At 43.6% G+C, this 25,187-nt stretch overlaps 4 protein-coding genes and 1 non-coding gene across 6 annotated transcripts in view; 2 read left to right on the top strand and 3 right to left on the bottom strand.

Annotated features, from left to right (window-relative positions):
- Window positions 1–116: 116 nt before the first annotated feature.
- LOC121547361 (phosphatidylinositol-glycan biosynthesis class F protein) lies at window positions 117–2,738 on the bottom strand. 2 transcript variants are annotated; one of them, XM_041858609.2, is made up of 6 exons: window positions 2,502–2,738; window positions 1,635–1,897; window positions 1,395–1,486; window positions 1,001–1,117; window positions 609–717; window positions 117–488 (listed from the first exon to the last, which is right to left on the bottom strand). In XM_041858609.2, the coding sequence occupies exons 2-6, from the start codon at window positions 1,860–1,862 to the stop codon at window positions 375–377; spliced, it is 660 nt and encodes a 219-aa protein (XP_041714543.1). In that variant the 5' UTR covers window positions 1,863–1,897; window positions 2,502–2,738; the 3' UTR covers window positions 117–374. The 2 variants fall into 2 exon arrangements, with proteins under 2 accessions (XP_041714543.1, XP_041714544.1); XM_041858610.2 differs by having other exon boundaries at window positions 1,635–1,892.
- A 103-nt stretch (window positions 2,739–2,841) lies between these two features.
- On the top strand, window positions 2,842–7,388 carry LOC121547007 (cysteine-rich PDZ-binding protein). Its single transcript, XM_045209932.1, has 5 exons — window positions 2,842–2,952; window positions 3,233–3,347; window positions 3,798–3,915; window positions 4,817–4,849; window positions 5,378–7,388. Exons 1-5 carry the CDS (start codon window positions 2,937–2,939, stop codon window positions 5,438–5,440), a joined length of 345 nt encoding a protein of 114 aa, XP_045065867.1. The 5' UTR covers window positions 2,842–2,936; the 3' UTR covers window positions 5,441–7,388.
- Window positions 3,446–3,522, bottom strand: trnag-ucc. Its single transcript has one exon. It is a non-coding gene; the product is annotated as a tRNA-Gly (tRNA).
- gch2 (GTP cyclohydrolase 2) lies at window positions 6,350–13,570 on the bottom strand. The gene is made up of 6 exons (XM_041858608.2): window positions 13,106–13,570; window positions 10,116–10,225; window positions 9,713–9,768; window positions 8,726–8,757; window positions 8,496–8,580; window positions 6,350–8,338 (listed from the first exon to the last, which is right to left on the bottom strand). The coding sequence occupies exons 1-6, from the start codon at window positions 13,425–13,427 to the stop codon at window positions 8,209–8,211; spliced, it is 735 nt and encodes a 244-aa protein (XP_041714542.1). The 5' UTR covers window positions 13,428–13,570; the 3' UTR covers window positions 6,350–8,208.
- Window positions 13,571–14,186: 616 nt separating this feature from the next.
- The window catches only part of msh2 (mutS homolog 2 (E. coli)), a 28,576-nt gene continuing 17,575 nt past the window's right edge, over window positions 14,187–25,187 (top strand). The window contains exon 1 of the mRNA XM_041858607.1: window positions 14,187–14,355. The gene's annotated coding sequence lies outside the window, so the exon portion shown is untranslated. The remainder of the gene's footprint in view (window positions 14,356–25,187) is intronic.

Here is a 25,187-nt window from a genome sequence, read left to right as displayed (position 1 = left end):
CAGTGTGTGTGTGTGTATGTAATGCACAGCTGTAGTGGTACAACTATGGGTTTTGTCTGTAAAAACCCTATTAGAAGCCTATTGGGAAAAAACATCAGAGGAATAAAAATAACATGTGTAAAGAACTAAGACTTTATTTGTAAAAAAAAAAAAAAAAAGACGACGTCTGGAATCTTTTTACATGGCAACATCATATTTTACAGGAGAGGGCCTGTCCACTCCAACAGCCCAATAAATATTCAGATACCAAAGCAATACAGCCGGATTACTACAGGGATAATTTATCAGCAGCCTGGGGGAGTGACATAACAAGCATGCACACACATACAACACACATACATACAAATTCTCTCTCACTCCCTCTGACTTGTCCATCACTTGCTCTTGTAGGTGAGGTGTTTCCGGTGCCAGTGTATCCAGGCGGGGGCGACGACTAGCCCAGTCAGGTAACCAATCACTCCACCCAGACTGCAGGACACAGGCCACACCTACAGGGAACAATGTTGTGATAGAAATATATTGTGTAGAACAATCATGGCTTGCTGATATACAAAGTAAGGAATCGTGTCAGCTCTACTCATGGCCTTTCTCTGTGTGTGTGTTCTGACCTGCCAGGGTCGGTCCCAGTCCAAAGGGATAGGGAAGGCTCCCAGCCAGGCTCCCACAACACTGCAGCCGACCACCATCTGTAGAGAGGTGTCCCACACCGACATGGCCCTAAAACAATCACACAAGTATACATTTTACACACACACAAAGCATCGACATTGTGAAGCTTGTGATGTAGTGGTAGAGACTGTCTCCCAGTGGACATACAGTACAGACAGACAGACTGTCTCTGTCTGAGAGAGAGAGAGAGAGAGAGAGGGAAGGAAGGAAGATAAAGAGGAAGAGGTAGTTGGAGAGAGAGTTTGACTAGAATGTGAGAGAAAATAAGAGGATAAGGAAATGCGAGACAGAAAGAGAGAGTGAAAGAGAGCGAGAGAGTCAGAGGTAGTACCCATGTCGGCTGAAGACTCTTATCCAGGCCTGGACGTTGGGCCCGAGGACACACACACACCTCAGAGTGGTTAGACTGGTCAACAACACCGCCAGAGAGAATGTCTCCAATGCAGTCCTAACACACAAACACAGTGAAAGAGTCAGAAACAAAGACTTCTAAAGACTTTCAACACAAATAATTACATTAACATTTTAGTCATTTAGCAGACACTCTTATCCAGAGCAACTTACAGTTAGTGAGTGCATAAAAAATTTTTTCATACCGGCCCCCCATGGGAATCGAACCCACAACCCTGGCGTTGCAAGCGCCATGCTCTACCAACTGAGCTACACGGGGCCAATCTGACACACTCAATATTGGCAGGTGGAAACACAGTCTTGGCAGAACTCACTCCAGTAGCGGTGCTCCATACAGGACCACTACAGTGTGGAAGAACAGACAGGAGAGGAGGAGGTAGAGACAGGAACGCACCAACCTAGACACCTGGAGGGGGGAGGAGAGGAAGAGGAGATGATCATACCATTCAGTTCTGTAATAAAAAAACTGATCATATCCTCATAGATGTGAGTATTCCTTTTTACCTTGCAGGTGAGTGTGTGTTTCTGTACCTTGCAGGTGACTGTGTGTTTACCTTGTAGGTGATAGTGTGTTTCTTGGTAGGGGGGCTGACCCCCAGCAGCCAGAACAGGGTGATGTTGACCACAGCGACGACCCCGGCAACAGAGTACTGCCACAGCAGGTGTGTCCCATACACAGAGAAGCCCGGCACTAACACCGCTGGCACCACTGTCGCCATAAACACCCCCGATGCCATGATGGCGTGGCTGGATGCCATATGTCTGATCTCCTGATCCCACATGGTGCTGGAGAGAGGTCTGGTCAGGTCTACCTGTACTGAGATAGGAAATATGGTATCATGTTGCAGCGATTGAGAGGAAAAGCCGTAGCAGGGTTTGAACAAGCAACCCCAGTTACAGGGCGAGCGCAATATCACCTGACTGTGCCATAAAGGCTCAGGTAGTCTAGTGGTTGAGCGCGTTGGTCCAGTAACTGAGAGGTTGCTGGTTTGAATCCCAGAGCCAACTAAGTGAAAAATATGTTGATGTGCCCTTGAGCAAGGCACTTAACCCTAATTGCTCCTGTAAGTCGCTCTGGATAATAGCGTCTGCTAGATGACTAAAATATACCAGGCTGGCTGCATTGTTAATTATCATCATAATAGTCTAAACCCCTGACACTAACCCATCAGCTATTTTTAGCACAAAACCAACTACTGTGGGGCGGCAGGTAGCTTAGTGGTTAAGAGCGTTGTGCCAGTAACCGAAAGGTCGCTGGTTCTAATCCCCGAGCCGACTAGGTGAAAAATCTGTCGATGTGCCCTTGAGCAAGGCACTTAACCCTAATTGCTCCTGTAAGTCGCTCTGGATAAGAGCGTCTGCTAAAATGACGAGAATAAATACATAAATAATACTGTAGCTACAGTCAGTGAATAGCCTACCTTGAGAACCCCTTCCTAGTACTGAGATATGACTTTTAGTCGAGTTGACGTTTTTTGGCTGTCTAGCTAACTACTGCCTTTGTAGCTTAGCTAGCTGTATCCTTCGACATAAGACAGTAGTTTACTATTCTAAACGAGACAAATGAACTATAGGCCTACGTGGCTGTTTTTCAACATTTCACACCGATATGGTCGTGGTCGTCAGACTCCCTTCCGTAAACATGGAGCCGCGCAAGGTCAGACGCTTGCGCCGTCCCTACATTGACTGACATATCTGGCAACCAATAACGGTTTACCACTCCTGCGAGACCAACCAATCAAGTTCTGAGGTCCCGAACGTTCAAAACGGAAACAGGACGTTTACAACAAGCTAGCTACACATTTAGGTCCAGTTTATTAGCAAAACGTGTTGTTTTTCTTCCAAACAAAGAAACTATGTTTTGCGACAATTGTAAGTAAGACCTTTTCAGGATTATTAGAAGTTATAAGAAGATAACTAACTGGCTAATTTTGTTTATCTCAGCTAACTGTTGCAGAAGGCTTGTTTTGTTGTAGCCTACGTTACCATGCCCTATTGTGTATCACAGAACGAACGAGAAGTTTGTGTGAGTCCTGCAGCTAGCAATGAATTCCTATCTCTCATCTCTCCCCATCTCCTTTCAACATCTACTCCTATTTCTGAACTTTTCTTTCTCCACCCTCGGTCTCTATCGCTTCTCTTTCTATCTCAGGTGAGAAGAAGCTGGGCAGGGTGAGAACTCCAGACACCTGGAAGGACGGAGCCAGGAACACTACATGTAGATATAGGACTCGCATTATAGATACAGAATTGTGTTATTACACATCGTTTTGAGTTGTTTGATACTATTTATTCACAACAGTATACTGTATTATGTTTTTAGAGAGCGGTGGGCTCTTATCCAGAGCGACTTACAGTTAGTGAGTGGCCCCCCGTGGGAATCGAACCCACAACCCTGGCGTTGGAAACGCCATACTCTACCAACTGAGCTACATCCCTGCCAGCCATTCCCTCCCCTACCCTGGACGACGCTGGGCCAATTGTGCACCGCCCCATGGGTCTCTCGGTCGCGGCCGGCTACGACAGAGCCTAGATTCGAACCAGGATCTCTAGTGGCACAGCTAGCACTGCGACGCTGTGCCTTAGACCACTGTGGCACTCGGGAGGTTATCTAAGAAGGCCAGGTAAGACAATTGTTGATATTGATGACGGGAGCAGGTTGATGTTGTATATGGTCAGATTATGGTTATGTTACGATAATATGATTCTGTCGACAGGTTTGATCCTTATGGGAAGCCAGGGAATTCAGGGAAGTCGGGCTTTGGCATCTGCCGAATCTGCAAGAGTTCTGTTCACCAATCAGGATCTCACTACTGCCAGGGCTGTGCCTATAAGGTACTATATCTGCCTACACACTAGTGATGCGCGGGTTGACTCATAACCCGCAGTCCCCGCGGGGCGGGCGGGTTTAGGGTCATGAAATATTGTTTGGATGAAGGGCGGACATGATGTATAAAGAGAAAACAATGCATTAAAAATCCATAAATGTATATACTTCTTGTGCAATTCATATCTATAGGCTACATTTAGGTTTTTATTTTTATCAGGCGTTAGTGCATAAGCCTAATTTAGGGCCTAACTGTACGTTTGCCAAATACACACCAATTGCCAAATGCTTTTGGGAACTTGGGCAGAAAAAGTTAACGTCGAACCACTGAGTCAAAAAGGACAATGTCAGAGTTTAATTCAGTAAGAGAAAAGCTGCAAAATTGAAAGAACAGTAGCCTAATGTTTGGGGAAAATGTTGATTGTGAGGCGCTATACAAATTTGACAGTCACAAGACAGGGATATGGCACATCAATATAACTGTACTGTTCAGATGGGTTAAATGGAATAGTAACTGAAATCTGGACACTGACTGTAGGTCTATAACCTCTCACATAGCCTAATATAATATTAACTCCTGCAGAATTAAGCAGTTGTTGCAGTAAAATGATACACCAAATGTACATTTTGACTTGGGAACATGAGTGGAGAAATATTATATATTTCTTACAGCATCTTGAGAGAATGAATGGGCGGTTAGGGACCGTCTGTAAAGGTGCTATCTTTATCAGCATTATAAAAGCTGATAGAATATGCATCCAAGCTGAACGGAAATCTTATCAGAAAGATGTTGGGTCATTTTCACAGCTTTTAATTCTATTAAAACCAGTCAAACTGATGTAAATGTTATACAGAAAATCATTCCAGTTGTTGCATTTTCTCCCCGGTCCCTAAATGCCTTTGCTGCAGGAGAGAAGCAGAGATGAAAGAGAACTTTACCAATGTCAACTAGATTGAAGCATTCATTCTATTGATGTATGACATCATTCTGGTGAGCAAGGGTTTATTTAGTCTTCTAGGGCAACAAGTAATGACAGATGAGAAGCTGCATGTATCTAAACAATTTGACTAACAAATAGCCTACCAAAATGTCGGAAATTATAAGCAGAATCGTGCCTATCTAAATTAGGCTTAAAAAACAACACCCTGCACCCCCTGTCAAAAAATAGTTATGTAATCTCTGACTGTACAGCGCATTGTCTATATTTGTGGGTTAGGGTTGGGTGTGGTCCTCAGATTTTCATTTTATCAGATATAGTCGGGCGGTTGTGGATGGGTTATTAGCAATTGCTGGCGGGTGCAGATGAACAAACAGCTGACCCACGCATCACTACTACTACACACACACACACACCCCATCTTTTATGCCATTTTGGTTGCTCTCTAAGAAGTAACTTGTGTACATTATTACACCTTCACCAAATGACAATCTCCCTTATCTCCCCCTTTTTCTCTCGCTCTCTCTTAGAGATCTGTGCCATGTGTGGGAAGAAGGTTCTGGACACCAAGAACTACAAGCAGACCTCCGTCTGACAGGCCACCAGTATAACCAGAGAAAGGTGGTGAGAAGGCGTGAGAAAGAAAAGGAGGGAAAGGGGAAGGAAGGTGGGCACGAGAAATGACGTCTTTATCGTGTAGCAGGCTTGCTTTGACCCTGTCTAAAACTCTCAGTCAAGGGGTTACTCTTTCCAGCTCTGTGTGTGTGTGTGTGTGTGAATTATGGAGCAATGTCTCCCTCCATATTATAGAGCTCCTATAACCCTCAGCTTTGTAGCAGCAAAAAGTGGCCAGTACACATCAAGTCCGAGACTACTTTTAGTTTTAATACCTGGACTGATGGTTTCTATCCTGTTGTGCCAAACCTGCTCTGATACAGGAGTTTCCTTTTTTAAATTATTTGTGAATTCTATCATGTCTCATATTTTTTTGAGGGTATTAAAATATTAATTATGTAATGGCAATTAAATTAGTATTTATCAACTTTGTTTTGTTTAGTCTCAGACCAAAACATTCAAACAAATGTCCTATTCAATAGGCTTTAACACAATTCAAGACCCTGTTCTCTGTGTTGCTCGGTCACCTGTACACGCGACAGTGATTGGTTAAGAACTTCTGACATCATCATCATCACAGCATGCTGTAACTTCCTGTGTGACCCAGGGTCAGGTTAGATGCCGTGTTCATGTGCTAGTCGGAACTACGAAACTCTGAAATGTTCGACTTGCTAACTGGTTGAATGTGGCACGTGTACAACTATAACCAGTTAGCAAGTCGGAAATGTCAGAGTTCTGACTAGCATGTGAACGCGGCAGGAGAACAGAGGTTGGCAGAGTCATTGCAGCTGCCCACTGACATTTAAAGGCCCTGTCTCCCCTCAGGCTCTCCACTCTACCTCAGCAAACACACACCCAGCCCGTTACACAGAAAGAAAGAGCCACTCAATTGTGGTGATATAGTTTTATTGAGAGAACACACAACATAATGATGATTCCTGAAAACAATGGCAACATAGACAGAGGAAAACATTGTTAGACACATTCTAGGAAATATAGATATAGTAGAACACGTGTTGGCTTATAAACTATAGAGATGCTTTTGCTGAACAGTGCTGAAATACACTTTTTTACAAATGTTAGTTACAAATATTTTCCTTTGTACCACATACAGATGAAACATTATGGAGTCTTAAAGGGCTAATCTGCTGTTGGAAAAATAACTGTTTTGGTAAAAAGATGAAGGATGGGGCTGGATAAATCTAACCACTCTCAAATGTATAGACTGAGATATGTAGGCAAGGACTGACCATCCATGATATCACAGTTATAGTTTTAACCATGTTTTGAGGCTATGCAGTGTTTCTTTACGAACATTGGAGTAAAACAAGCTTATATTTTGGGTTCTGATTGGGTGTGACAGTTGAACTAAGCTCATTAGGCATTTATAAGTTATATTCCTCAAGAATCAATGGGTGTATATATAATTCATTTATAAGTCCAAAAATGTATGTAGGGACTGCAGATTGCCCCTTTAAAGGGGCATTCCACCACTTTTCAACCTCAGTCATTATCTCTATAAATGACAAGTTATCAAACCTGTTCACAGGGTTGGTTAACTCTGGAGATTCCTTTGGCTTCTAGAGAGTTAGGTAAATCAGCCTTTAATTTCCTTGCATCTTAAGTGTGGAATGATCTACATACAATACACTTCAAAATTGGAGGAATTGTTGCCTCTAGAGCATTTCAGATGGTTGTTAGGGGACCTTTTTACGAAGAATTTGTCTGTTTTTTATGATTGTGTTTTGCTTTTCGTGTATTGTTGTGTATAATAATGTGTATTTAATTGTGTATATGAATGTGTAGTTTAATGCGTTTTATTGTATTTTAATGTGTATTGTGGTGCTATACAGGGCTCACCTAGAAAAGAGACCTTGGTCTTAGCATTGACTCCCTGTCAAAATAAAGGTTTAAAAAATAGAAAAATCTCCAGCACCATACCAGTGTCTACATATGTGAAAACGGCACGTTTCTACATTCTGTAGGTAAAATGATAAGAGAGGTCCTAAAAAAGTGCAACTTGATGACAGTAGCTAGGTTTCCACCCAATTGGTGACAGATTTTCATGTGAATATTCAAAAATCTGCATAAAAACAAAATGCACATTTTCCCACCAGAGATGTATTTCCATCAAATTGACTTGCTGTGAATAAAAGGCTGTGCATGATGACGTAGTGCACATACAAATAACTATTGTGGTTAAATATACAAGTAAAGAAATACAAGTTAAATGGGTTTCCATTGCATTTTCAACTCTACTGATGCTTTTGTCACAAAACTGTTACGTTATATACTGTATGTGCCCACTCTGGTCTTGGCAGCCAAGCATTGATCATCATGTCACAAGAATAAGGCCCTTGATATTTAATAGCACTTTCACCACCCTGTGAAGTTCATCATAACTAATCTGTAGTCTAATAAACTGCATGATTTCCTGAGTCGTAGTGGGAGGACCACACAACATATCACGTGACTCCAAGTTTACTTCAATATGATGGTTATTATATCAATAATTGCGCATAAAGACTGCAATTTCTCACATAATTATAGAGTTATAGCCTCTCACTCTGCCAGAAATTCTCACACACACACACACACACACACACAGGTTTGAGAGCTTGTATTGCCTTGTGTGTGTGTATATAAGGCTTCTGTGAGGTGTGTGGAGGAGTCTTAGGAACTCTACCCTAGAACATGTACTTTACAGGGTCAGGGCAGGGGTTAGAGGTCAGGGGTCAGAGGTGGTTGCTAGGCATTCTTGGTGAGTCGTAGGAACTCTTCTCGTGTCTTTGGATCTTCTCTGAACACCCCCAACATGCAGCTGGTCACCGTTCGACTGTTCATCTTCTGAACCCCACGCATCACCATACACATGTGCCTGGTACACACACACATCATTATTATATACATGCCAACACAAGAATGCCATGTTTTACTCTCCTGATTAACATGATTAACATGTGATTTATAAGTCCGGAACTTCAAGCAGCTAATAATCCAAACATTCCAAGTGAGTGAGAGTGTGTAGTACTCACGCTGCCTCTATAACCACAGCCACTCCAGCTGGCTGTAGAGCTTCTGATATCGCCATGGCAATCTGCTTGGTCAGACGCTCCTGGACTGGGGAGGGGAACAGGGCACACGCACAGAATGTTGGATATTTCTTACAGTAATGTTTCAAGGTAATATGTTTATGTATATGTCCTTTGAACTACAGCATATGTACTGTGTACGTATATTTGAGTAAGCACTCTGTCATTCTTACCTTGGAGCCTCCGACTGTACATCTCAACAATCCTACAGACACACACACACACACACACACACACAACGAACAATAAACAGTTACTATCACAGTAAGAACATACACGTGCACCAGTGGAGGCTGGTGGGAAGAGCTATAGGAGGACGGGCTCTGTGTAATGGCTGGGGAAAGAGAATGGAACTGAGTCAAAAGTGGTTTACATATGTTTGATGTGTTTGATACTGTTCCATTTATTCCATTCCAGCCATCACACAGAGCCAGTTCTCCTATACCTCCTCCCACCAGCCTCCACTGATGCGCACGCACACCACACACACACACTGAACAACAATATAATACAGTAGAAGACCATCAAACATATATGCCTAATTGGTGAGCAGGTTTAATAACGATTAATGTCTTTATAAATACAGAGATGACCTGATACACCATCTGTCAATCATTCTATCAACTTGTCAATCATTCACTGCCTGCCAAAACATTCTCTGAAATTGTTAGGCAAGATCTGATCAGTGTGCATGTTTGGAGAGAAATATACAAAAGGGTTGAAGGGCTATAAAGTATGAGGAGAGAAAGAGACAGAGTGCAAAAGAGAGGATGAGAGAGAGAGAGAGATGACGAGAGCGAGAGAGCCTGTGATAATAGAAGAATGATTCCCACTGGTCTGGAGGGATTTTCTCATGGTCTGGGAGCGGCTAGGTCTGGGTATTGTCCCTCTGTGTGTGTGTGTGTGTGTGTCTGGGGTGAGACAGGATATTAGCAGTAGGGCTTACAGTCTAAGCCTCCAGGTCAAAGAACTGAAATAACAGAAGAACTCAGCCACCCAGCACAAACATACACACTCGGGTAGCCTGACCATTCCCTGCCCCTCTCATGAGCCAACCAGCTTCTCCAATTCACACACTACATATGGACTGTGTGTGTCCGTTGTGTGTGTGTGTGTGTGTGTGTGTGTCAGTTGTGCGTGTGTGTGTACTGTACACTCACCTAGCCAGCTTGCTAAGCCCGACCACCTTCTTATTTGGCAGGTATCCGATATGTACCTGGGTCAATGAAACAGAGTAGAAATACAGGTCAGAGTTCAAACAACCAGAGCAGAGTTTCACAGGTGACCTGCTCAACACACAGTATATTCATACTGTTTGTCAACTCTACACACAACACCAGACTGGCATCAAAGCTACTGTGTGCTAAGCCTACTCACTGTGTGTGCGTGCGTCTGTCTTTCTGCGTGAGTGTGTCCCATTGCTCCCTATCCAGGACAAAGAACCCAATAACCCCCCACCCCCTTTCTTTCCAACAGAACACACTCTCTCTCTGCCATTCTTTGCTCTGCTATTCTGTCAGCCACTCCCCACTTCACTTTCTCTCTTTAGACCCCCAGTCTTACCCTGCCAAAAAAGGGTACAAGGTGGTGTTCACAGAGAGAGAACATGTCAATGTCTTTTACTATCACTATCTCGTCATGGTCCTCGTCAAATATGGCATCATTCAGGATGTCTGGAGAGAGAGAGAAAGAGAGAGAGTTCATCAAGTTGTTATAAAAGTCTTATCAGTATTGTTCAACCTCTGGTCCACAGACCAGAGGTTGAGTAACAGGTGGTTGGAGGTGGGGAAAAGACTTAGACCAGGGGTGTCAAACTAATTTTGCCCTGAGGCCGCATTTGGTCTTCAACGAGGTCTGGAGGGCTGCACTGAAAAAGGCTGTATGTTTGACACCCCTGACTTAGACCATACAAACAAGAGAACAATAGACTGCTCTATTCTAATTACAAAACTCATAGTGAAAGGAAATACTTATCAATGACATAACACCAACACACACATTCTTAGATTACAGGTTAGAGTGGTGTTTGGCAAAAATGGTCCGATTATCCGTGTGTGGTGCGGTTATATAAAGAAGATGCACGCAGTCTTGACAAGCTCCTACAGCCAGGACCGACAAGCATGAGTCACCGGCTTTAGCGCTAACAGCAACAATGTTTTTATCAGAATCGTCAAATGGGGTAATCGTGGAAACCCATAACTAAAATCTTGCGTAATTGCGTCAGATCCATGTTACGTGCATCTGTCTAAGAGAGATGACCAATGACTGAGGTATATTACCAACGGTGTAATTTGAAAATGTAGCCTAGGCCTACGTTATAGCATATAATAGAGAATAGAATAGAATAAGATAGAAAAACTCTTAGCCAAATTCAAATTAATCGAGTGTGTAAAGTTGGGTTTCGATTGACCCACGCAACTGCCTGACTTCAGATAACACCAGAGATAAATAACACATTAGGCATAGCTGTTGAGTCAAATTAAATTATGTAATTTGGATCCATAAATCAATTTTTCAAGATTTGAGAGAAACATAAACATTGTAAAAAAGTGGGATAGCACTTTTGTTCATCTGAAGTGCTTTTTCTGATTGGTATGATCCAAAATTACGCTTTGGTTCATTCAACCTATTCTATTCAATTTGTCAGAAATCAAATAACGAATTTGACAGATGTGATTTTTGAATCATATGAAAGCTTCTATATTGCTTTCAACACCTCATGCACATTCGCATTGCATAGCCGTGGGTGCAATCTAGCGGTGGCAGCCTATCAGAAGAGTTGAAGGCGTGGCCTGTTATGGGCTTGGATTTTGGTTTGTTCTTTTTGTCCACCCGTGAGAGTGAATGTCATTCCAGGTAATGTGTTCTGGGGTTTTTTCTACAACTATATGTTCACTGCCAGCACTGATATCTGCTTAAGTACTGTCATTGCGCATTAATGAGGTGGTCACCATTTGGTTACAATATTGTAGCCAGTGAATGTCTTATGTAAAGAAAGTGTTTATCTAACTTAATATCTTGATTAACAGGAAATTGTAGAATTGCTTGTTACCCAATTAAACAAACTTGTATAGGTAATTCCAAAGTGAAAAATATACTTGGTACAACATTAAAAAATGGGTTGTATGTATATTTAAGTGATAATGCCAGAGAAGCCGGGTGTTGTTATGTTCAAATAAAGATTGACATATTTTCATTAAAAACGTTATTTTCATGAATTTATTCATACTATTTCATCCTTCCACAAGATACAGTCCCAACACAAATCTAGGGTTGCTACCCAAGCCGGCTGGTCGTTCTGTCGGTTCGGTTTACAGATGTTCATTATTTTTGTTCTGATCTATGGACGTGACCTAGTCGTTCAGTCTTTTTGTTCTGTATCTATGGACACGACCCAGTCATTCGTTCTAAATGTTCCATTGCCATACTGGCTGGCAACGTTCTTATCCCTTGCTTGCTAGCTGGCCAACTACGGCTAATTTAGTCACGTCAAAAAGTGCAGCCAGAATAACAGCAAAGTAGCTGCATTTGTTTAAGCTGTTTTCTAGAGACATTTATTTGGATATATCCATAACATTGAGCTAATGAGGCACGATTTCGCCTGGCATAGAAAATGTGCTCACTAGTCAGGACACTGTTGTTCAGAGGAGCTAGCCAACAACACAGCTAACACAATCACTTCAAACTGAAGCTGGAAAGACTACAAACTAGCTGCACTTCGTTTCGTTTAACCTTTTTTCAATTGACATTTCTTTGTATATATCCATAAAAATGATGCCAGCTGATTCATGATTTCGACTGGTTGAGAAACGCTGCCTGCCTGTCAGTCTCGTCCCGACCCCCATTACTATGGGACAGCTGGAGATCGAATTTTTATATTGCAAATGTCGGCTGAGACAGTGGATTGCTCAATCAGACCGCACAGAGTAAATAGTCATTTTAACGTCAGAGATTTAGCCAGTGGTAATTTGTGGAATAGACACCTGCTGGAATGCGGTTTTAACCAATCAGCATTCAGGATTACACCCACTTGTTGTATAAATATATATATATTAGTTTGTATTTATGTTATTTATTAGGTATACCAAAGGGGAAAAGTAAGTTGAGTGTTGAAAGAAATAGGCTGCTGAAAAATAGGTTTGTCAAATAACAGTTGGTAGCGAATCATATATTTGGTTTCAAGAAATGTTATTTTTTTCAATTGACTTGTAACCAGTTGACAATTTTTTTTGGGTTGATCCAAATACTCTTTTTTTACAGTGTAGGCAGGAGTGTGTTCCTAGCTCTCTCCTCTCTCTATCCGTTTGGCACTCCTCCTTCTGCTGCTCATATTTGATAAATGTATTTGAAATGTATTATTATTTTGTTTCTGCATCAAAAACAGGCCTATAGTTGTTTAGAAAAGTTTGCATTGCTTTTGAATAGGCTATTGAAAATGCAAAAACAGGGTACTGATATTCAAGTTGGATGTGCCAATTTTTTTTTTTTTTTTACTTTTAGCATATTCTCCCTACTATTAATCGACCAGATACCGAGTCCCCACCGGGTCTTACCGTACACGTCCTCGTGGTATCCCTTGGTAAGGAACTGCATAGCCTTGGCGGCTCTTAGAGGCGTCCTCAGGAGCCCCTGCCGGTCCGTGTCCTCCCCGAGCCCCCGCAAGATGCTGCTGTACGCTGCTTCGAGTGCCGGTAACCGGGACTCATCCTCAGCATCTTTACGGGACGTCTCATGCTGTTTCCGCTGCTGTACAGTGGTCTTCTTGGTCTCGAGGCTCAGCTCACTGAAACCGTTATTATAGCGGAAATCTGTCACCAGCTGCTTCCCGGTCCCATTACAATGACCGTTCATCTCCGCTGGTTTTTGGTATTCCATCTGACAGAGAGAGAGAGAGAGACAGAGAGAGAAACAATATACAGCCTTTCTAACTCAATAAGTTGCTGATTGTAAACGCTAGTTATCGTTTTGTTGTTCGCCAGGCAGTCAGCATCAGCAGCAGCTTGTCAATGGCCCTGACCTGCGCTCTGTTTATATACCAGACCTGCAGCAGCCGCGTGCGCACCGTGCCAAACCAAACCTCGCTCCCCATTTCGTCACGCTAATGAAAAACATCTGGTTACGCCATCCCGCGCTCCAACGGGTTAGTATGAATTGTCACGACTAGAAAAGCTTGTATTCGGTCCAATATTATAACATTTTTTTAAATTAATAAGTGTCATTGTCAAATTCTCTTATGCTGTCATAACTCATTTCTGTTTTGTTTTTTTGTTTGCTTGTCAGTTATGTTCTTATCAATTATTTAACTCAATGTCTGATTGTTTGTAATATTTGATTTAATAAAAAAAAAGAATTGTCACGACTTGAAATCATTTGATCATCGGTAATTATCGATTATAGATCATAAACCCATATTCGCACAGGACTAGTATTACTACAGAACGTTGGTTATGTAACTATATTACCCCAGAATGTCCGTTATTCCAGATAACGATTAGGAGGGGATTCGTTTTTTTCCAAACTGCCCTCTGTAATTCTTTCTTTTTTTTCAATAAATTGACAGTTATGACGGAAGCCTGGGTTTTTTTTCCCTAGGCGTGAAGATACTGTATTTCAAGAAGTCCAGGCGATAACAGGATACACTGATAACTCGAACTTGGTTCCCAAGTGTATAAACCATACCAAACCATCTTTGGTATAGATAGTGTCGCCATAATGTTTCAATTGAGGAATTGTGATCGTAATCATTAGGATATTTTAGCGATGCGCAGTAGAAGACGTCCTACATGCACTTCAGCCTTCAGATGTGAGCCAAACAGCGCACTTGAACTTGATATGTATTTTTAGGCTAAGGATGAGAAAGTGAACTTGTCATTTCCAAAGGTTAGCTCAGTTGTATGCGGCTTTGCGATCTATTAACAGCAAGGTTATAGAAAAAAAGGTTATAGTACCAAAAAGGGATCCGCTATGGTTACAAGCCAAATAACCCTTATTTGATACTATATAGAACCATTCTTTGTGTGTGTGTGTGTGTGTGTGTGTGTGTGTGTGTGTGTGTGTATATAGTAGTTGAGCGTCACAACTCATTTATAATTATCTATACAAAATATAATTGGTTAATTGGTTTGACTTGATTACCTGGGGCAATGGACATTCAGGCAAATGGACATTTACAGAATGTTTATTTAGAAATGTATTGTGTAGATCAAATATGAGTGTCAGATAGATTGGAATAGTATAGTGTATGCTCTATTCATTTTATTTCTATCTTCAACATGCAGTTCCAGATACAGCCCTGCCATTAGTTGAAGGGAGCCAATCCAACAGTTTCTGAAAAGTAGTGACTTCCTGAGATCTGTATTCATTTTTCTAAAGTAGTTGCTTTCTGAGATATGTATTCAAATAGTTTTGAAAAAGTAATCACTTTCTGAGATCTGTATCCAAATAGTTTTAAAAAGTAGTCATTTTTGGGGATCTGCATTCAAAAAGTTGTAATCACCTCCAAAATATCTATTTGTTCTCCCCAATTTTCTAAAAACTTTCCACAAAGCATAGTTAAATATATAGTTTCCCCAGGTCTGGTGTGAGCGTAGTCTGCCATTCTGGGCCTCTCAGGTCAATCACTGCTACGCTCTAATCAACACATTTGCTGTCGTCATGTGAGTATCAGGCGTCTGTCACACAGCAAAACCGGCCTCATTCTCAGAACCCTGGCAGCGGAGTGTGTGTGTGTTGTGTGTGTGTGTGTGTGTGTGTGTGTGTGTGTGTGTGTGTGTTGCAGTTAAATTTAGTTTCCCACTAATCTGGTAAAGGACATTATGTTGTATTGCAGTTCAGTGTGAGGGTCCACAAAAGTAACAAAGCAGGTTACTGTATTGTCATATAGTAGAATAGTCATTAGGCTATCTCTGGAGTCATGTTTGATGAGTAAAGCACGTAGGTGTTACAGCAGTGTACTCACATAGTGTGTATTGACAAAATGTAAACTGACTGCTATTTTGAATTAAGAATGACGTTGAAAAGTGAAGGGCAGTGGTTCATCTATGTAAGGTTCTGTATTTGTTTTCTTCTTGAACGTAGCCCTGTTTCTTTGAGTTCTTGAAAGTTCATTGATTTCATCTGTGTTAGTTACTCACCTGGTCTCATCAGCTCCTTATTTTGTTCAGTTCTTTCTGTTTGTGCCTTGTGAGGTATTGTTCGTTTTGACTCTACTAAGCCTTTTCCTAGCTCGTTTGTGAGAACCAGTTTTAGCCTTCAGTCCTAGTTTTGTTTCACCTGCCTGTTTGCCTACCTGTGTATGACCATTGCCTGCCTGTGACCACGATTCCTGCCTTCTGCGAAGGCGTAATAAACACCTGCCACGCTCTGCGTGTGAATCTACACCTTTTTCTCCCTGAGTATTCATTACAGAATACCTCACCTAAAACGGAATGGATTCAGCGGAGCTACAGTGGCGCCTAACCCGGCAAGAGGAGCGTATGGAGGTAATCGGCCATCTTCTCCGCCAGCCTATCCCTACTCCAATACCAGGTATCGTAACCCATAGCCCTCCTTCATTCATATCCATGCCTGGAAAATATGACGGTTCACCTTGGAAATGTCAGGGATTTCTGATGCAATGCAGCAAATACATTGAGCACAACCCCACTAACTTCGCCACCGACAAGAGCAGGGAGGATTTTGCTGTGTCTCTACTCACAGGCAAAGCCCTGGATTGGGCCACTGCCATATGGACTGCCAACAGCACAGAACTAGAATCTGAGACCAAGGTAGTGGATGGAGTGAGGCTACTTTACTTACCGTCTACCGAAGAGGCCTCAACAGGGAACTTCAGGCGGAGCTGGCCTGTAGAGGTGACCTTCAGGATTGAAATCAATACATTCGTATGTCCATCTCCATCGACCACCTCATCGCCGACCGCCGAAGAACTCTGCCACCCAGGAACCCGAAACCTTCTCTTTCAATGATTCCGTCATCCCGTCCGAGTCTTCCAGAGCCAATGAAGTTGGGCCATGCTCCTCTCCCGTGTATCGAACGTCAAAGGCGGATCCAAGAAGGGCACTGCCTATACTGTGGAGGGAAAGATAACTACTACTTCTACTCAGCCATTGCCCTGTTGCCCCCACAGAGAGATGAGAAGGGTCCCACCGCTGCCATACAGGTAGGCGGGTCCGTATTTCTAAATATCTCCCAGAAGCAATTATCCATCCCAGTATTGATAACCGTGAAGGGGATTACGAAGTACGTAGAGGGCTTGATAGATTCTGGAGGAGCAGGTAGTTTTATCAATCACCAGCTAGTACAAGAGCTTGACATTGATCTTACACCTGTCACCCCTCCCTTAAGGATTAACACCCTGGACGGGCAGCCATTGGGCACGGGCTTCATTACGCACCTGACACAGAACGTTACCCTCCAGATTGGAGTCATCCACACCGAAACCATTCAACTCATGGAACTCTCATCTCCCAAACAGCCACTCATCCTCAGACACCCCTGGCTTTGTCGTCACGACACTGCCATCTCGTCGCGACAAGGTGAACTACTGTCGTTTTCCAGGATATGATCAACCGCTTTCTCATCGTCTACATTGATGACATCCTGATTTACTCCCACTCCCTGAAGGAACACATACAGCATGTACAAAGGGTTCTTCAACGGCTCCTTGACCATAACCTTTATGTGAAGACTGAAAAGAGCACCTTCCATGTAACCTCAGTAAACTTCCTCGGTTTCATACTGACACCTGGAGGGGTCAGCATGGATGAGAACAAAGTCACCGCCGTCAGTAACTGGCCCAAATCCACCACCGTTAAGGAACTCCAACGTTTCCTTGGGTTCTCCAACTTCTATCGCCGGTTCATTCGGAACTTCAGTTCTACTGCCGCTCCCCTCACCAGCCAAAAGACCCGGACCCTTCAATGGACTGATACCGCACTGACTGCTTTCAACACCTTGAAACGCCTCTTCACCTCAGCTCCTGTCCTTAGCCAACCTGATCCGACCCTTCCTTTCACCCTGGAGGTGGATGCCTCCGAAGTAGGAGTAGGAGCCACACTCTCTCAGCGGGTGGGAACACCTCCAAAATCACATCCTTGTGCCTTCTTCTCCAGGAAGTTATCCCCCGCTGAGAGGAATTACGATGTGAGGAACAGAACTCCTCGCCATCAAGCTGGCCCTCGAGGAGTTGCGCCACTGGTTGGAGGGCACACAACATCCATTTCTCGTCCTAACAGATCATCGTAATCTGGAATATATCAGAGGGGCCAAGAGGTTATACTCCAGACAAGCCCGCTGGGCTCTTTTCACACGCTTCCATTTTCATGTTACTTACTTCCCTGGAAAGAAAAACATAAAAGCTGATGCTCTCTCCCGCCAGTTTGACCTTCTGACCAGTAACTCAGACCCTACACCCATTCTTCCTTCCTCTTGCATTATGGGACCGGTACAGTGGGAGGTTCACTCTGCCATACAAGAAGCCCTAACCTCAGACCCGGCTCGTCCTGAGACACCAGCTGGGAAGAGTTACATACCAGCAGCTGTTAGACCCCAACTGATGCAATGGTGTCACATGTCCTTGGGGTCAGGACATCCGGGCATTACACAAACTACCGAACTTCTAGCACGTAAATTCTGGTGGTCCTTACTGGCATCCGAGTCAGGGATTATGTACTCTCCTGTCCAGTCTGCGCCCAAACCAAAAGCCCTCGTCATCTACCTTCCGGTAAGCTTCAACCTTTGCCAATCCCTCACAGACGCTGGTCCCACATAGCTGTTGACTTCATCACAGACCTTCCTGAATCCTCTGGTAACACCAACATCCTTGTCATAGTAGACCGTTTTTCAAAAATGTGTCGTCTGGTTCCTCTTCCTCACTTACCTAATGCCATGGAATTGGCTGAGTGTATGTTCCAACAGGTGTTCCGTCTGTATGGGATTCCGGAGGACATCGTCTCTGACCGCGGGCCCCAGTTTGTCTCCTGGGTGTGGCGAGCCTTCTGTGACCGACTGGGGGTCACCCTCAGCCTCTCCTCCGGGTACCATCCCCAGACCAACGGGCAGACGGAACGCCTGAACCAAGAAATAGGGAAGCTCCTCTGCCAACAATGTTCTGCCTCTCCACACGACTGGAGTCGGGATATGGCCTGGGCCGAATACGCTCAGAACTCACTCATGCATTCATCCCTCCGCCTCACTCCGTTTCAGTGTTTCCTTGGTTACCAACCCCCCATGTTTCCCTGGGAGGTGGAGCCTGCTACTGTCCCAGCTGTCGACGACTGGTTTCGGCATAGTGAGCGGGTATGGGAGACCGCTCACCGGCATCTGCAGGAAGCCTCTAATACCCAGAAACGCTTTGCTGACAGACGCCGCCGACCTACGCCACTCTTTCACCCCGGACAGCGTGTGTGGCTCTCTACCAGAGACACCCGGCTCCGCCTCCCCTGCAAAAAATTCTGTCCTCGCTTCATTGGTCACGTCAAGATAACCCATCGCATCAACCCTGTCACGTACCACCTCCAGTTACCCCGTCAGTATAAAATATCCTCGTCCTTCCATGTCTCTGTTAAAACCGGTCACCTACAGTCCTCTTCATCCTCCAGTCTCAACCCGCAGTGCGCCCCCACCATTAGATGTCGGAGGGGAACCTGCCTATGCCATTCAGGCCATCCTTGATTCCAAACGCCTGACAGGTCGCGTCCACTATCTAGTGGACTGGGAAGGTTATGGGCCTGAAGACCGGTCCTGGGTCCCCGACCAGGACATCCTTGACCCAGAGATGATTCAGGCATTCCACCATAACCGTCCGGATCGTCCCGTTCCCCGACCTCAGGGTCAACCCCAGAACAGACCCACTGGACATCCGCCTCGACGCAGAACGTCGGGTCAGTCCACGACCTTGTCGAACCAGCCTGCCGGACCTTGCCACCCTCCGGTGCCGTTGGGTCGTCAGGAGCCTCCTGTGTGTGTGTGTGTGTGTGTGTATCTGGCTGTCTAGCGATGATAGACAGACATCTACCATCCAGCACACACACACTTCTGGCTTGGTCAGACAAGGCGAGTGTTGCGTCACTCATCTCTGTAACAGAGGGGATATGATCCCCAATACCCTGGGGCAATATGGGGGAGAGCGAGAGAGCGCAAGAGAGTGAATAAAATAGGGCGTTGCAGCCAGCAGAGAGGGAGTTGGTTGAAACACACACACACCTGATATCGTCTGTGTTGCCATGGCATTGGTCACCCTGGCAACATTAAGAGATCTGTCATTTCTCATCCATAAATAGATATGACACACGCACACACACCACGTAGAACACAAAACATATAGAGAAGTTCACTAAAACATAATAATAGAGATCTGTGGAAATAGAGCCAGCCATCAACAGAAATGTCCAGGGCCTCGTTTCCCAGTTGCGATGTAACTAACTTAAGCATTACGATGATCGTACCAGATGCATCGTTATTTACGAACCAACTTTTTAAAAGTGTTTCCCAAACAAGCACATATTGAGAAGAACGTTCGCTAAGTGCGTTATTATAGTATCGGAAAAAAAAGCAGCGCTGCTCTCAGATCAGCTTTCTCCACTCAAATCTTACTTTAACATAATAATTCCACAATACTGACGATGGATTAGATCCTAGCGACATATTTCCACCTATGGCTGCAAATAGGCTATTGAGGCGGCTTATTACGCTTACCCAATAATAATGCACTAAATCACAGATTGGTCCCATCATTGCCCACATGTTGTCACACATCATTAAACACATTGAGGCAAAAATTACAGACAGTATCCTATTCGCAAAATAGAACTAAATTCCTTGAACATGAAATTGATTTCAATATGATTAAAATAGCCTATATCATCCCAGACACCCTAGACCACTCCAATTCGCATACCACCCCAACAGATCCACAGATGACTCGATCTCAATTGCACTTCACACTGCCCTCTCCCACCTGGACAAGAGGGGAAATAACTATGTGAGGATGCTGTTCATAGACTACAGCTCAGCTTTCAACACTATAGTCCCCTCCAAGCTCATCACCAAGCTAGGGACCCTGGGATTGAACCCCTCCCTCTGCGGACTTCCTGATGGTCTGGGCTCAGGTGGTGAGGGTAGGCAACAATACCTCCACCACGCTGACCCTTAACACGGGGGCCCCTCAGTGGTGTGTGCTTAGTCCCCTCCTGTACTCCCTGTTTACCCACGACTGCATGGCCACGCACGACTCCCACACCATCATCAAGTTTGCTGACGACACGACGGTGGTAGGCCTGGTCACCGACGCCGATGAGTCAGCCTACAGGGAGGAGGTCAGAGACTTAGCAGTGTGGTGCCATGACAACAACCTCTTCCTCAACATCAGTAAGACCAAGGAGCTGGTCCTGGACTATAGGAGCAAGAGGGGAGAGCACGCCCCCATCCACATTGACGGGGCTGTTGTGGAGCTGGTCGAGAGCGTCAAGTTCCTTGGCATCCACATCACTAAGGACTTAACATGGTCCACACACACCCACACAGTCATGAAGAGGGCACGGCAACACCTCTTCCCCCTCAGGAGGCTGAAAAATATTTGGCATGGGCCCACGGATGCTCAAATAGTTCTACAGCTGCACCATCGAGAGCATCTCGATGAGAGGACCACAATGTAAATACGTTTTCAAACTTTTTTGTGTCATCCTTGATGATTTTAAATGCATTATCCACATGTGTGGTTGTATTGTGTTTTAAATGATCAAATAAATCCATCTACACTACATGACCAAAATTATGTGGACACCTGCTCGTCGAACATCTCATTCCAAAATCTTCAGATCTTCTGTCCGAAATGCCAGTTCGCTTTTTGTTTCCTGGCAGAGAGGGTCTGCTTCAAAGACTATCACGACATGCACAAGCTATGGTGAAAGTGAAATCTAATCATCTACACCTGGGATGTAAAACGAACACGAATGCCATTGTAAATAGTTTATTTTTATTTTTGCACCTTTTCTAGTGAAGGACACGTGTGTAACCAATTTTGTGTTTGATAAGACATTTTTATATATATTTTTAATGTATATCTGTTGCTTTTATATTGTTTTGTAAACAGTTCATTTGTATGTGGGACCAATACATTGGATATGCCTAGGCTAAATGTTCAGGCACTTTGGAGAGGTTGAAAAAACACTTGGATATCCCCTATATGTCCCCCGACACCACCTCAATGTTTGAGAGAGGTTGGTGTTGTAGAACTTTAGTTTTTATAGTGAACAATAACTTCTAGGCACATCCAGTGTGCAAAAACAGTGCAATTACCACCTACGGACACTTTGGAGAGGTTGAAAGGACACTTGAATGTACCCTGGATACCCCATAACACCACCACAATGTTTGAGTGAGGTTGATATGGTAGTAATTGTGTTTTTATACTGAACAAATAGCAGTTAGGGATTTCAAATATGTAATAGCACTGGAATTCTCTCATTTACAGACATATGCCACTTTGGAGAGGTTTAGGGACACTTGGAAATGTCCTGTGGCCACACCTGACACCACTTACTAAAACATCTGCCCATTTGTAGTTGTTTGGTCTATCGATCCCATTTTTTTCTGATATTGTTCACATTGTGGAAGCCATCTGATGTGTTTCCAGCTCTAGTCATTAATAATTCACTTATAGCTTGTCAATGAAAGATGACTTTCAAAATTATAAAAATTAAAAACGGTTATTTTGTAACTATGTAACTCCTATCTATCTAATGATTATTTCCTCATCATCTCCCAGATGTCTTCTTTCCAAATATACCACGTTTTTGCATGTCAGAATCATGTACTTACACATGAATAGCAGTTACTTTTGGGTATGTCTATTTAAGTGGAAATATACAGTTTGCCATTACATTTAAGAGGTTAAAATATCATTTTATTCAACATTCTGGCTTGTAGAGGTGGTGAGAGGAAACTTTCCTGATCCAAATGCTCATTTGTGCCTGTCATTGTAGAATTCAATCAAATTTAACTTCAGGTTTCCAGTTTAACTCCAACCATAATCCAGGTGTGGGACCCTTTCTTTTATAACCAACAACACTTTTAGAATAGCTTATGATTTGTAACTACTGTAGCTATAAAAACACATTTTATATTTTACGACACTTTAATCTTTTTAGGACACTTTGGCACTAAAGTTGTCAACTTGGTGGGCAGTGAAAATGGCGGAAGCGGATGTTCAGTTTGAATCAGATGGCGTGTCGAGTGGAGATGAGAGTGAGAAGAATTGGATTACAGTGGCGAATGCAAAAGGAAATAAGAGAAGTAAAGTGCTTGTGGAAACTAGTAGTTTTTGTCTGGAATAAGGGTTTTGGATCGATGTTGTTACCTGGGAGATCCGTTTGAAGTCGCTATTAAAATTGTGGATGCATTGGATGAGGTGGCGTCGATGAGAGTAATGAGAAGTGGGCTTGTTTTATTTTTTTGTGTGTTTCTATGGCACAGAAGAAGCGGGCTCTGCGCTTGAAGAAGATGTGGGATTGGAATGTATCATGTGTGGATCTTCGAAGCAGGGCGCCTATCAAGGGTGTTATCTCTGGGGTGGTGCTAGAAGTAAATGCAAAGGATGCAGTGGGGAAAAAAAGTATTTAGTCAGCCACCAATTGTGCAAGTTCTCCCACTTAAAAAGATGAGAGAGGCCTGTAATTTTCATCATAGGTATACGTCAACTATGACAGACAAATTGTAGGATTTTTAATGAATTTATTTGCAAATTATGGTGGAAAATAAGTATTTGGTCACCTACAAACAAGCAAGATTTCTGGCTCTCACAGACCTGTAACTTCTTCTTTAAGAGGCTCCTCTGTCCTCCACTCGTTACCTGTATTAATGACACCTGTTTGAACTTGTTATCAGTATAAAAGACACCTGTCCACAACCTCAAACAGTCACACTCCAAACTCCACTATGGCCAAGACCAAAGAGCTGTCAAAGGACACCAGAAACAAAATTGTAGACCTGCACCAGGCTGGGAAGACTGAATCTGCAATAGGTAAGCAGCTTGGTTTGAAGAAATCAAGTGTGGGAGCAATTATTAGGAAATGGAAGACATACAAGACCACTGATAATCTCCCTCGATCTGGGAGATCTCACCCTGTGGGGTCAAAATGATCACAAGAACGGTGAGCAAAAATCCCAGAACCACACGGGGGGACCTAGTGAATGACCTGCAGAGAGCTGGGACCAAAGTAACAAAGCCTACCATCAGTAACACACTACGCTGCCAGGGACTCAAATCCTGCAGTGCCAGACGTGTCCCCCTGCTTAAGCCAGTACATGTCCAGGCCCGTCTGAAGTTTGCTAGAGTGCATTTGGATGATCCAGAAGAGGATTGGGAGAATGTCATATGGTCAGATGAAACCAAAATATAACTTTTTGGTAAAAACTCAACTCAGTCGTGTTTGGAGGACAAAGAATGCTGAGTTGCATCCAAAGAACACCATACCTACTGTGAAGCATGGGGGTGGAAACATCATGCTTTGGGGCTGTTTTTTCTGCAAAGGGACCAGGACGACTGATCCGTGTAAAGGAAAGAATGAATGGGGCCATGTATCGTGAGATTTTGAGTGAAAACCTCCTTCCATCAGCAAGGGCATTGAAGATGAAACGTGGCTGGGTCTTTCAGCATGACAATGATCCCAAACACACCGCCCGGGCAACGAAGGAGTGGCTTCGTAAGAAGCATTTCAAGGTCCTGGAGTGGCCTAGCCAGTCTCCAGATCTCAACCCCATAGAAAATCTTTGGAGGGAGTTGAAAGTCTGTGTTGCCCAGCGACAGCCCCAAAACATCACTGCTCTAGAGGAGATCTGCATGGAGGAAAGGGTATATAACAAAGTATTGAGAAACTTTTGTTATTGACCAAATACTTATTTTCCACCATAATTTGCAAATAAATTCATAAAAAATCCTACAATGTGATTTTCTGGAAAAAAAATCTCATTTTGTCTGTCATAGTTGACGTGTACCTATGATGAAAATTACAGGCCTCTCTCATCTTTTTAAGTGGGAGAACTTGCACAATTGGTGGCTGACTAAATACTTTTCCCCCCCCACTGTATACGTGAAGAATTGGAACAAGTGGAAGAAAGGAGTTTAGTTGAAGAAGTAATGGTAGTTGGAGTAGATGCAAGATGATATTCCTTGTCAACAGAGGGATCCTGACATGTTGCATGTTAAGAAGGTGGACTTTGTAGCGTTTTTTACTTTGGTTATCATCTGCACAGCGCAAACGGAGAGGAAATCTGAGAAAATAGGCATCATTGTGAGTGCGGTTGAGCGTTTTTTGGGACTCAGGGATCTTTCAGCAGAGGCATTACAAGGACTCCTGTCCAGTGGCGATTTTAGCATGTAAATCTTGGTGGGGCAAACAAAACAAAAAATGTGGGATGCATGCCAGCAAAGTCACTACACAACACAACACAACACAACACTAAACAATACATTAATTGCACTATAACGGTGACAAACGGTGCCACAAACTGTTAGGGCCTACATAAAGCTGTCCTAACAGCAGAGTCCCAACACCTTACCACTGCTACACCTAGCTATCAGCGGAGCCTTGTCTGGCAGCGAAACAGTTCATTCAGCCTCATTTACTGCCTTTTTGA

This window comes from Coregonus clupeaformis, chromosome 31 (assembly GCF_020615455.1).
Source record: "Coregonus clupeaformis isolate EN_2021a chromosome 31, ASM2061545v1, whole genome shotgun sequence".
NCBI classification, from domain to species: domain Eukaryota; kingdom Metazoa; phylum Chordata; class Actinopteri; order Salmoniformes; family Salmonidae; genus Coregonus; species Coregonus clupeaformis.
Note: the sequence above shows the minus strand (reverse complement) of the source record. Positions and strands in the feature narration are given on the sequence as shown.

Excerpts from the sequence above, each read along its gene's own strand:
- LOC121547361 (XM_041858609.2), bottom strand. The coding sequence starts at position 1,862 with ATGTGGGATCAGGAGATCAGACATATGGCATCCAGCCACGCCATCATG. Across the intron at positions 1,487-1,634 it reads AACACACTATCACCTACAAG|GTGTCTAGGTTGGTGCGTTC; the intron begins GTAAACACACAG and ends TCCCCCCTCCAG. Across the intron at positions 1,118-1,394 it reads TATGGAGCACCGCTACTGGA|GACTGCATTGGAGACATTCT; the intron begins GTGAGTTCTGCC and ends TTTGTGTGTTAG.
- LOC121547007 (XM_045209932.1), top strand. Across the intron at positions 3,348-3,797 it reads GAATTGTGTTATTACACATC|GTTTGATCCTTATGGGAAGC; the intron begins GTTTTGAGTTGT and ends TTCTGTCGACAG. Across the intron at positions 4,850-5,377 it reads ATGAAAGAGAACTTTACCAA|ATCTGTGCCATGTGTGGGAA; the intron begins TGTCAACTAGAT and ends TCTCTCTTAGAG.
- gch2 (XM_041858608.2), bottom strand. The coding sequence starts at position 13,427 with ATGGAATACCAAAAACCAGCGGAGATGAACGGTCATTGTAATGGGACC. Across the intron at positions 9,769-10,115 it reads TTGTACCCTTTTTTGGCAGG|GTACATATCGGATACCTGCC; the intron begins GTAAGACTGGGG and ends TCATTGACCCAG. Across the intron at positions 8,758-9,712 it reads GGGCTTAGCAAGCTGGCTAG|GATTGTTGAGATGTACAGTC; the intron begins GTGAGTGTACAG and ends GTGTGTCTGTAG.